Source organism: Portunus trituberculatus, chromosome 46 (genome assembly GCF_017591435.1).
Source record: "Portunus trituberculatus isolate SZX2019 chromosome 46, ASM1759143v1, whole genome shotgun sequence".
In the NCBI taxonomy this organism is placed as follows: domain Eukaryota; kingdom Metazoa; phylum Arthropoda; class Malacostraca; order Decapoda; family Portunidae; genus Portunus; species Portunus trituberculatus.
The window spans coordinates 9161809-9174057 of NC_059300.1; the positions used below are offsets into that span (position 1 = coordinate 9161809).

The 12249-nt window shown below is 47.8% G+C and overlaps 1 protein-coding gene across 1 annotated transcript in view; it reads right to left on the reverse strand.

The window, feature by feature from the left end:
- The window catches only part of LOC123519705 (uncharacterized protein DDB_G0271670-like), a gene marked incomplete at its 5' end in the record, with an annotated part of 152057 nt that overhangs the window by 1741 nt on the left and 138067 nt on the right, over positions 1–12249 (reverse strand). The window contains 2 exons of the mRNA XM_045281206.1: positions 1416–1512; positions 5871–5962. Of these exons, the coding sequence (XP_045137141.1) occupies positions 1416–1512; positions 5871–5962 (189 nt within the window). The remainder of the gene's footprint in view (positions 1–1415; positions 1513–5870; positions 5963–12249) is intronic.

A 12249-nucleotide genomic window follows, 5' to 3' on the forward strand; every position in this document is an offset into this window, starting at 1 on the left:
TCCTATCTTCGTTTTTCTTTTATTCGTCAGCTACATCGTGCTTCTCTTATTTCTTAGTTCGTGACCTCTGTTCTGTTCCTCCTTTTTTTGCATCTCTCTCTCTCTCTCTCTCTCTCTCTCTCTCTCTCTCTCTCTCTCTCTCTCTCTGTGTGTGTGTGTGTGTGTGTGTGTGTGTGTGTGTGTGTGTGTGTGTGTGTGTGTGTGTGTGTGTGTGTGTGTGTGTGTGTGTGTGTGTGTGTGTGTGTGTGTGTGTGTGTGTCTGTTATCTGTTTGTTTGTTTGCTAAGGGAGGGCTGGGGGAAGGAGGGGGGGTGTTGTTCTGCCTTGCTTTCCCAGCCTAGAATGTCTTTCGTTGGTCACTGTTGACTTTATAGAGTGTGATTGAAGTTGATACATTATGCACCGAGTGGCCATTGTATAGGAGTGTGTGTGTGTGTGTGTGTGTGTTTGCTGTGAACTTCAAGGGTTCATTGTCGTCTTTGTCGTTATGCGCAGCAAGCGAGTAATGTCCCCTCAAAGAGAGAGAGAGAGAGAGAGAGAGAGAGAGAGAGAGAGAGAGAGAGAGAGAGAGAGAGAGAGAGAGAGAGAGAGAGAGAGAGAGAGAGAGAGAGAGAGAGAGAGAGAGAGAGAGAGAGAGAGAGAGAGAGAGAGAGAGAGAATATGTGTGTGTGTGTGTGTGTGTGTGTGTGTGTGTGTATTCACCTCGGTCGCCTGCTGGTCACCCAGCCAGTCTTCCCCATTATGGAGCGAGCCCAGGGCTCATAGACCGACCTTCGGGTAGGACTGAGACCACATCAACACACACTCCACACACCGGGAAAGCGAGGCCACAACCCCTCGAGTTACATCCCGTACCTATTTACTGCTAGGTGAACAGGGGCTACACATTAAGAGGCTTGCCCATTTGCCTCGCCGCATTCCGAGACTCGAACTCGGGCCTCTCGATTGTGAGTCGAGCGTGCTAACCACTACATTACGCGGTGTGTGTGTGTGTGTGTGTGTGTGTGTGTGTGTGTGTGTGTGTGTGTGTGTGTGTGTGTGTGTGTGTGTGTGTGTGTGTAGCTAACGTGGGTCGATGTGTAATGATTATTTGGCATCCTTGAACGTTGTCCCGTAAGTTTATGTTGCTATTAATATTCCTTCATATTTCAACATAATTACTCTTAGTTATTACTCAATTCCGGCTCCTTTCCTCATTACACACTCATTACACTCTAAACAACTTAATATGGTATAGAATGACAGAGAGAGAGAGAGAGAGAGAGAGAGAGAGAGAGAGAGAGAGAGAGAGAGAGAGAGAGAGAGATGACCCAATAATCCTCCTCGTGTCTAGCTTTTGGTACACCGAATGCCCGAGGAACTGACCATGACAGAGCCGCCTGCCACCATGCATTATAAAAAGGTACAGTGAGTCACCCATCACCTTTATTGTTCTTTTTCAACAGGTCTTTAAAGGTTAGCACTGTCTGGATTGAGTCATACTGTGGGGTGAGATGAGGGCTTTTGAGTGTTACTGTGTGGGTTTGATACATTTAGGAGATGTTAAGATTGAGAGGTGATAGATAGTAAATGAGAAGGGGAAAAAAAAATAGAACTTAAAGGACACACACACACACACACACACACACACACACACACACACACACACACACACACACACACACACACACACACACACGAATTAATAACAATCTCATGGAAACGGAGAGTAATTTTGTAAAAGCGAGAATTGCGAGTGTCCCATTTGAAATCCCCGATGTTTTTCACACCCCGGAAGGAAAAGATTCGCCTGAAATTGGATAAAACTGGCAAGTGGTCGTCGCCAGGGGAACATTCTCTTCTGGGAGGAGGAGGAGGAGGAGGAGGAGGAGGAGGAGGAGGAGGAGGAGGAGGAGGAGGAGGGGGATGGGAAAGGGAAGGGAAAGGGCAAGGGCAAGGGGAAGAGGAAGAGGAAGAGGAAGGAAGAGGAGGAGGAGGAGGAGGAGGAGGAGGAGGAGGAGGAGGAGGAGGAGGAGGAGGAGGAGGAGGAGGAGGAGGAGTAGCAATAGGAGGAGGAGGAGGAGAGGGGAAGAAGATGGTAGAATGGAGTGGTGGAATTCGACGAAAAACTAGCAAATAAGAAAATTTTAGGTATTTACTATCTCAGAGAGAGAGAGAGAGAGAGAGAGAGAGAGAGAGAGAGAGAGAGAGAGAGAGAGAGAGAGAGAGAGAGAGAGAGAGAAGCCCTCCATAATGCCTTTCTTTCTGAAGTACAATATGGCAGACTTTTTGTTGACAGTCTTTTCTCTATTGTATTCTTAATCTCACTCCTTATTCGTTTTTCCCGGCACACCTGAACCATTCCTGGAATTAAGTAACTGTGGAAATATTTACCTTAATTTTTGTGGAACTATTTTAGAGAAAGCTATTTTTTTCATGCAGGAAATATTTCAGACACAGGTTCGTTCCTTTCTTTTTTGTTTATTTCCACACTCTTTCCTCTCACGCTCTTCCCTGTGGATGTCACCATTCCTTCTACATTTTTCCCATATATCAATTTCACCAGAATTGTATACAAAGATAGACATAAAACGCCTCTATTTCCTACCAGTTTCAATTACCCTTCATTTGCATTTACACAAACTTCAAAAAAACCCTACAATAGACCACCTTTTCTCAATTTGTTTTTCTCTCCTTTAAATTAGAGTGACCTCTCTATACACATGTCAGGTGAGCAGCATCAGTCAGCGGCCAATCAATGCGCGCAACCTTTTCACATGCCAAACAAAGCCCTGACGTGTGACCTTCGCAACACATACACATCGGCAGACCCCTAATATATCCATCCTTTCCCACGAATATAAATGTGTGTCGCATCACGCCTTATCTCAGCTGTCACGTCCCTGCAGGAGGCGACGTGAAGGACATCCAAAGCTGGCTCAAGACAAGGAGGAAGGGCGTGTATTTATATTTACAAGCCTTTTAAAAACACAAGGAAAAAATGTTTGAGTGTTCCTGTAAGCATCGTTTTAATTTATTTTTCAATTTTTTTTCTCTTACTACCTTTCCTTTTCATTACTCCTTCCCTGCCTTCCTACCCCACCTGCCTCACCTCAGCCATTCTCCTGATCCCTTCATATGCTGCTTCGCTCGTTGTTCATTTGTCTTTCTACATTTCTGCATTTCCTGAGCAAACATTTAAGACAACATCTCCCCTCGTTCCCCTCACCACCACCACCACCATCACCACTACTACGTATCTGTCCGCCCTTCTGGTCTTGTCCTTGTAACGTGAGAGTGACACTGACGCTTCTTCATGTATATTGTGTAGTGTGTGTGTGTGTGTGTGTGTGTGTGTGTGTGTGTGTGTGTGTGTGTGTGTGTGTGTGTGTGTGTGTGTGTGTAGTGTGTAGTGTGTGTCTGTGTGTGAGTGTAGTGTGTAGTGTGTGTGTGTGTGTGTGTGTGTGTGTGTGTGTGTGTGTGTGTGTGTGTGTGTGTGTGTGTGTGTGTGTGTGTGTTTTGTTTGCCTGTTTGTTTGTTTTTAATTTATTCGCTTGGACGGGTCATTTCAATGCTTACGTAGTCCCTCCCCAACATTAATTATATTCCAGCACCGCGCCACATATAGGCCACAATCACCGTCACCACCAACAGGGACAGGAATGATGGTTCGGTATAGATAGAAGCTTTATACCGAGGCTACCGTACTTAGGCATTCTGATTTCGTATCCTTAGCTGAGAATAATCGACCTCTTGTATCTTCCTGCCTTCTTACTAATACACGTACGGAAACCATGGCTTGTGTTCTCCTGGGTATGTAAAAGCTAGACTAAAATTCCTCTATTCGACAGTGAGAGAAGAATATGGGAGTGAAATTGATTTTAATTGAGGTTTCCGACATGTTATCAACCCGCTGATAGTAATAATAGACACAGGACATTCAGCATCCCTTCATACGATCAAGAGCAGCCAAAAAAATGATGCGCAAGATAATCATATTTTTTGTAGTGACGACGATTTTGGCTAGGGTTGGCCAGCGGCTCAGACACACTGGAGGAAGGGGGTTCAATCAGGTGTGTTCCTATTATGACTTAGCGCTTTATACGTATAAGATTCCTGTGTCAACTCTGGGCTGTAATGGACTACGTTTATTCCTTCATGACCTTCAGAATCAATAGGAAACATTGCCGATTTGACTTCCACTCTCTCTGTGACTAATCGTGTGTGTGTGTGTGTGTGTGTGTGTGTGTGTGTGTGTGTGTGTGTGTGTGTGTGTGTGTGTGTGTGTGTGTGTGTGTGTGTGTGTGTGTGTGTGTGTGTGTGTGTGTGTGTGTGTGTGTGTGTGTGTGTGTGTGTGTGTGTGTGTGTGTGTGTGTGTGTGTGTGTGTGTGTAGTACGTATAAACCATCTTCGCCTCCAGCGGTGCACAATGTAAAGATAAACATACACTTTATTTTTTGTTTCGTTTTTTGCTTTGGGCCGAGAACTAAGACCCTTCAAGGCCGCGCTGTACTGCCACTCTCCTTAATTAAATCCTCAGACGAACGTGATGCTGCAGCGTACACCACCTACCTGCTGCTACCTGGCGCGGGACTCACTGAGGGGAAAGAGAGATAGGAAAAAAAGCAGGAAAAAAATAAACACCACACAAATAGAGACAATGAAATGAGGCAGAAAGACACAACAAGGAAAGTAAGGGGTGGGTGGGTGTGTGGGTAAGTTAGAGTGAGTGAAAGTGAGTCAGTAAGAGAGTGATGATAAAGTAAGTGATTATTGGTTATTAGGCAAGTAAATTTAAGTCGCTTCAGGAAATGTTCTGAACTCCAATCTACAACCAGAAAGAGAGAGAGAGAGAGAGAGAGAGAGAGAGAGAGAGAGAGAGAGAGAGAGAGAGAGAGAGAGAGAGAGAGAGAGAGAGAGAGAGAGAGAGAGAGAGAGAGAGAGAGAGAGAGAGAGAGAGAGAGAGAGAGAGAGAGAGAGAGAGAGAGAGAGAGAGAGAGAGAGTGAATCAACACCAGTCGACAAGTTACAAAGCATAGACATATTACAACAGAGAACAGAGCAATACTATGTAAATTCAATAATACTCTTGATCTTCACGCATGTTCCTCTCAGGCTCCCAAGTAAGAGAGGAAAATAATCAACACGTATAGCACGATGTCCAGAAAGAAACGATATCTAGTAATTATCACCTTGCATAGAGTTCACGTACTAAAAGAGAAGGTATTTCCATTAAGGGGGAGAGTTGGATGTTACAGAGCTTCCTTCGCAGGTAACGCCAGTGGTGCACGGCGGCGTAATGATCCTAATTGTCTCCCTGCAAGTTGATCTTATCTCTTACTGGAAAGAAAGGAACATAACAATGAAGGCTTTTTTCTTTCACTCTTTGTACACGAACAGTCATGTAATTACTGGTATGGTGTGTGTGTGTGTGTGTGTGTGTGTGTGTGTGTGTGTGTGTGTGTGTGTGTGTGTGTGTGTGTGTGTGTGTGTGTGTGTGTGTGTGTGTGTGTGTGTGTGTGTGTGTGTGTGTGTGTGTGTGTGTGTGTGTGTGTGTGTGAGTGTGTGTGAAAAACAGCACATAAAACACCTGTCAAAATGTAGTACCCTTAATACAACATTCCTTTGTGAATAAAAAGTATATGTTACAAGTTTACTCACGTTGTTTTCTCTCAAACAGAACACTCCCCGAGGCGCCACGAGTTACGCACTACATCATCATTCATTTTGTAAACTTTTCTGTGTCATATTCCAGAGTATCTATTTATATTACTTTCATGTAAACTTACTGAACTGAAGATGTTTGTGTGTGTTGCTTCATGTTACACGAATAATGAAACATGAATACTGAAATACGCGTGATAAAATAAAATAACAAAAGGCGTAAAATACAGACAGCGCCATTTTTAGTGCGAGGACTGTAGTTGTGCAGCTTTAGAGGAGTGGGGGAGCCTTGGCCATTAAGGTGAAGAGTGTGCTGAGGGCTGGGGAGGGAGAGGACAGAGAACCAGGGATGGAGACTGGAGGAGGGGAGGAGGAAGGCACGGGGCTAAGAAGATCAACAAAACAAAGGAAAAGATTATCTGCTGCACGCACACACACACACACACACACACACACACACACACACACACACACACACACACACACACACACACACACACACAGGTAAAGATGCCCACTATCCTCCTTTGTAAAATAATAAACCATGCAAACAAAAATGCGAATGGTAATCCAACCCGGGCAAGGCACACACAGACACAAACACAGACACAGATACACACACACACACACACACACACACACACACACACACACACACACACACACACACACACACACACACACACACACACACGCCCGGTAGCTCAGTGGTTAGAGCGCTGGCTTCACAAGCCAGAGGACCGGGGTTCGATTCTCCGGCCGGGTGGAGATATTTGGGTGTGTCTCCTTTCACGTGTAGCCCCTGATCATCTAGCAGTGAGTAGGTACGGGATGTAAATCGAGGAGTTGTGACCTTGTTGTCCCGGTGTGTGGTGTGTGCCTGGTCTCAGGCCTATCCAAAGATCGGAAATAATGAGCTCTGAGCTCGTTCCGTAGGGTAACGTCTGGCTGTCTCGTCAGAGACTGCAGCAGATCAAACAGTGAAACACACACACACACACACACACACACACACACACACACACACACACACACACACACATATACCCCCACACAGGTAAAGATGCTCATTATTCTCCTTTGTAAAGTAATAACCCTGCAAACAAAAATGCGAATGGTAATCCAACCCGGGCATGGCAGCACCGTAGACTCTCACAAACAAATTTTCAACATCTGCCGCATTCAGAACATATTCTGAAACACATCTGCGCTGCACCTCCGCTACTTTATGAAGGCTATCTTTTTTCAAGGTGCTCTTATGGTGTCAGTGCCATATCAACACGATATTTATGTTACTAGAAGGAGGAAAACACTTGAGAACAACATTATCTATCTACGATCTTTGAAAATGATTGTGGAAAGAGAAAACTTTTCTGTATACAAGTCTCTGCCACACCTCAACACAAACAACAACCACGTACGCCACATTACCCCTGCGTCTTCACCAATGCGATACTTACGTCTTGACACTCTCCATGCAAATCTTTCCTTGTTTTTTTTCGTTATGTTCATATGTTTTATTTAATTCATTTCTGCCACCTGAGTACATTCCTTGACAGAACACTTCATAACACACGCGGTCGTACATCTAATATCCACTCTCCACATCTTCTATATATTTGTTAGTAATGGAAAAAAAATCTTAAGTATTATTACTATTACAATAACAATAATAAGAAGAGAAAACAACTCTAACTACCACTAATGCTACTTCTATCTTTTCCACTTCTTGTTCATCTTCATTCTCTTCTATTGCTATTATTACTTTTTTTTCTACTTTCTATTCCCTCTCCTCTTTTTTTTCTTTCTTCCTATTTCTCTTTCTCTTCCTATCATTCTTCCTTTTCTTCCACCTCTTACTACTACTTCTATCACCACCACTATTACTACTACTACTACTACCAACACCACTGCTATTATTACCACCATTACCACTCCTACAACCACCACTATCACCATCATCACCACTATTACTACTACTATTACTATTACTACTACCACCACCACCACTGCTATTACAACCACCATTACCACTCCTACTACAACCCCACCATCACCACCACCACTACTACTACTACTACTACTACTACTACAATCCCTGTGTTTTGTCCCCAGCCCGTCTTGAGTATTATGTATGAAGAAATCCCTTGAGTACACAGAAGGGCACGAGAGACAAGAGGCGCTGCAAGGCATTGGATCACAGGGCGCGAGGATCAAGTAGAGGAGGAAGAGGGAATTATTGGATAAGGGCAAAGGAGGGCAAGAGAACTGCCATCAAAGAGGAACTAAGAACAGGGATTATAGTTCCATGCGTCTTTCCGAGAGCTCAAAGTAGACTGATTCTTTCTCTCTCTCTCTCTCTCTCTCTCTCTCTCTCTCTCTCTCTCTCTCTCTCTCTCTCTCTCTCTCTCTCTCTCTCTCTCTCTCTCTCTCTCTCTCTCTCTCATTATGCAACGCAGTTCTTCTTTACTTGTTGCTTCGGTATTCAGTCTCCCATTATTCCTTATTTTCTTGCTTCATATTCTTCCTTCTCTAAGCTCCAGAGTGCAAAATTTATGAACCATTTGAATTACTTAGTGTTCCATTCCTTCCTTTTCCTTATCCTTGGGGCCTAGACACACACACACATACACACACACACACACACACACACACACACACACACACACACACACACACACACACACACACACACACACACACACACTCAAACCAGCAAACGTATAGGAGTGTAATGCGCAAGGATGAAGCTCCAAATAATTAAAAGACAAAGTTAAATGTACAACAAGGTGAGCGAAGTTCGAACACGATGGAAAATTAATGTCAAGTCACTTCATGTCATTTTGTGGGAGAGAGAGAGAGAGAGAGAGAGAGAGAGAGAGAGAGAGAGAGAGAGAGAGAGAGAGAGAGAGAGAGAGAGAGAGAGAGAGAGAGAGAGAGAGAGAGAGAGAGAGAGAGAGAGAGAGAGAGAGCTAGTTTCACTAGTTGAGAAGCTCACTGAGGAAGCCTCTCAACAAAACTGTGTGATTAAGTCCCTCCAGGACGACCGAGACTTGATCATACAGCACAGAGACGTGTTTGCTGCGGCTCTCAGAGTAGCAGACAGGCTGATAGCGTCAAAACAGCGCCAGACGCAAGTAGCCACACGCTCTCAGGCAGTCAGCGCCCACGCAGAGTCAATTGACGAACACTGGGAGGTGGTTTGTCAGGACTCTGAGAGGTGGAGGACGTGGTGGAGCTCGGATAAACCGCAACAGATCCGGTACGCAGCTGTTTTCTCCACTTCCACCTTCCCTTCGCCTGCCCGGGAAACAACGACCGCTCCGCCTACCTCCACTGCTTCCACCGCCACACAGAGCGACTGTGACACCTCCCCAGCGTCCACTGTCACTCCTTCTGCCACACAGAGTGACTGCTCGGTACTCACTACCACGTCTACCGCCACACAGAGCAGCAGGGACTCTTCCTCCATAAACACAGCGAACGGAGTAGATCGCGGTGCCTCTGTTCGCCCACGAACCTCTCCTCAGACCACTTCAGGAGATTGGAGAAAAAAGAAATCTAAGAGGGAAGTGCAGCAGGACGCGAGGAGGGTGTCCAGCGAAGGACTGAGGACTCACCAGGCCACCAAGCAGACACAAAAGCGAGCCAAGGCAAAAGTGTGTGAGTACTGCTCACGGAAAGGACACACTTCTGCTACTTGCCACGCCAGAACTGACGATTTACGTCAGGAGCGTCTCCTACAGCGGCTTCTTACGGTGGAAAGATACACAGCCACACCCTTCCCACCTGCAGCGCCTCAGCCCGCCCACCCCCTCACTTCATTTCAGTCCTTGCCACAACCTCGCCCACTCCTTCCTCAGCCTGGTATCTGGAATCAGAACCAGGGGCGGCAGTGGACCACTCCTCTTCACCAGTACCAGCAGTCGGCCGCGGACCCTAACCACCACCTCGGACTAGCAGGCCTCGCTCACTACCATCCCTCACCATGGTACAGCCAGCTTGCCCCGCCGCCAACTAAAGGTCGTCTCTAGCAACGTCCGTGGTCTCCGGACTAACCTTGCAGACTTATACCACAACTGTGTGCAACGACACAATGCAGACGTTGTTGTGGTGACCGAGACATGGCTGAACAGTGAGGTGGAGCCCACGTATGGCAGGATGCAGGGCTTCACCCACTGGGTGAGGAGGGACCGACAGGAGCGAACAGGAGGTGGAGTGGCTGTCTGCTTCAAGGAAGGAATGCAGGCCCAGCTACTCGACATAGACACGCCTCCAATGATGGAGATGATGTACTTCCGAGTAATGCTGGCAGACCGCTCAGCCCTCCTGCTGTGTGCCCTGTATCGCCCCCCGCGACAAGGGCCTGACTCACTCTTGTACCTGACTGAGACCTTAGACAACCTGATGATGGCACACAGCTGCAGCCACGTGCTGATTGTGGGGGATCTCAATCACCACCTGGAAAGAGACGCCTACGAGAATCTCCTGGAGGTGCAGGGTCTGACAGATCATGTCACCTTCCCACACATGAACGAGGAGGGACATTAGACCCTGTCATCTCAGACTACCAGGAAGACAAGCTTCAGTGTCATCAGCTGGGGCTCGTGGGCAGCTCTGACCATCACGCTGTACTGACACAGCTGGAAGTGGGCGTGGCTCAGGACGAGGCCACCACCCGCACCATCTGGCTGTGGAACAAAGCAGACTGGGCTTCCCTGCGCCGCGACCTGACCCACACCCCATGGGCCACTCTGCTACAGGGAGGAGCAGAGAGTGAAGCACTTGCACTCACCTCTCACCTTCTCGCCCTCCAGAGACGCCACGTCCCACACAGGGAATACACCACCAGATCGACGGATCAGCCATGGTTTGGCTACCGTTGCCGTGTTGCTGCCGAGGCAAAGTATGCTGCCTGGCTCCGCTACAAGAGGAACCCGACTCGGCGCAACAAGGACCTGCACAGGGCTGCATGCAGGAGGATGGTGGTAACCAGCAAGTGGGCCTTAAAAAAGTGGGAGGAAAGCCTGCGCCGGAAACTGTGTGGCACTGGCGTAGGAAACAAAACTTGGTGGTCTCTTGTTAAGGACAAACAAGGAACTGGCCACCAAGAATCCATCCCTCCCCTCAGCAAGCAGGACGGTACTGTCGCCACCAGCAGTAAGGAGAGGGCACAGTTGCTGGCTTCCTTGTTTGCTGGAAAAATGAAGGTCGGAATCCACAGCAGCCACCGCCTCAGCTGGTCCAGCAATGTGAGAAGACTGTCACCATGGTGGAGGTGACGCATCAGCAGGTGAAGCGATTATTGCGGGGCTGGACACACAGAAAGCCACCGGCCCTGATGACATCAGCCCGCACCTGCTGAAGCGATGCTCCCAGGAACTGGCTGCCCCTCTCACCCAAGTCTTCACAACTTGTGTACGGGAAAACGTCTGGCCTTCAGTGTGGAAGGAGGCTCGAGTAGTTCCGTACACAAAAAGCTCCAGGACGGACCCAAAAAACTACAGACCCATATCCCTGTTGTCAGTGGTGGGTAAAGTGTTTGAGAGGGTCGTGGCAGAGGTGGTGTGTAGCCATCTCAAGGACAATGCCCTCCTCTCAGACCAACAGTTTGGGTTCAGACCTGGAAGGTCAACCTCCGACCTAATGATGCTTCTCACCAGGCATTGGCAGGACGCCCTCGACGACGGCAAGGACACTATAGTGGTTGCTTTGGACATAGCAGGAGCTTTTGATAAAGTATGGCACAACGGATTACTAGAAAAGCTTCGTGCTAAAGGCATCCAGGGTGGCTTGCTACGACTCTTGGGAAATTACCTGCAGGACAGAAGCCTCAAGGTGGTTGTCAACGGGCAAACATCTGAGTCCCTGCCTGTGGAGGCATCAGTGCCACAGGGTTCAATTCTTGGCCCACTCCTGTGGAATATCTACGTGGATGATCTTCTCCAGCTACTGCCAGGAGTCATGGCCTATGCTGATGACTGCACCCTCTCCTATACCTATCCACGCCAGGACAGTGGGCGGGCTGCTGAGGCCATCAATCAGCAGCTACGAGTGATAAAGGAGTGGGGTGCTCGCTGGCAAGTGACATTCGCGCCGGAGAAGACACAAGCAATGGTTGTCTCTCGGTCCCCAGCCGCCATGGCAGCAATGGCAGGAAAGTTGTCTTTTGGCGCTGCTGCTCTCCCACTCCAAGATGACGTCAAGATACTTGGAGTGGAGGTGGATCGAGGGCTGAGGTTTGACAGGCATGTCAAAACCATTGCCAAGAAAGCCTCTCACAGGATCTCCGCTCTCAGAAGGATCGCCAGTTTCCTCGACAGGAAGGGAGACTGCTGCTGTACAAGGCACAGGTGCGGCCCCACCTTGAATACGCAGCTCTCTCCTGGATGTCCTGTGCCGCCACACACAGAAGGAGACTGGACAGCATCCAACGCCGCGCCATACGGCTAGTAGATGCTGCACTACCACCTCACCCAGAGCCTGAGCGTCCCCTTGATTCACTGGAACACCGCAGAGACGTGGCGGCGATCGTAGTGTTCCATAAGGCACAGGTGCAAAGAGTGCCACATCTGGCAGGGCTGCGTCATCCTCTAAGAGTCACCGC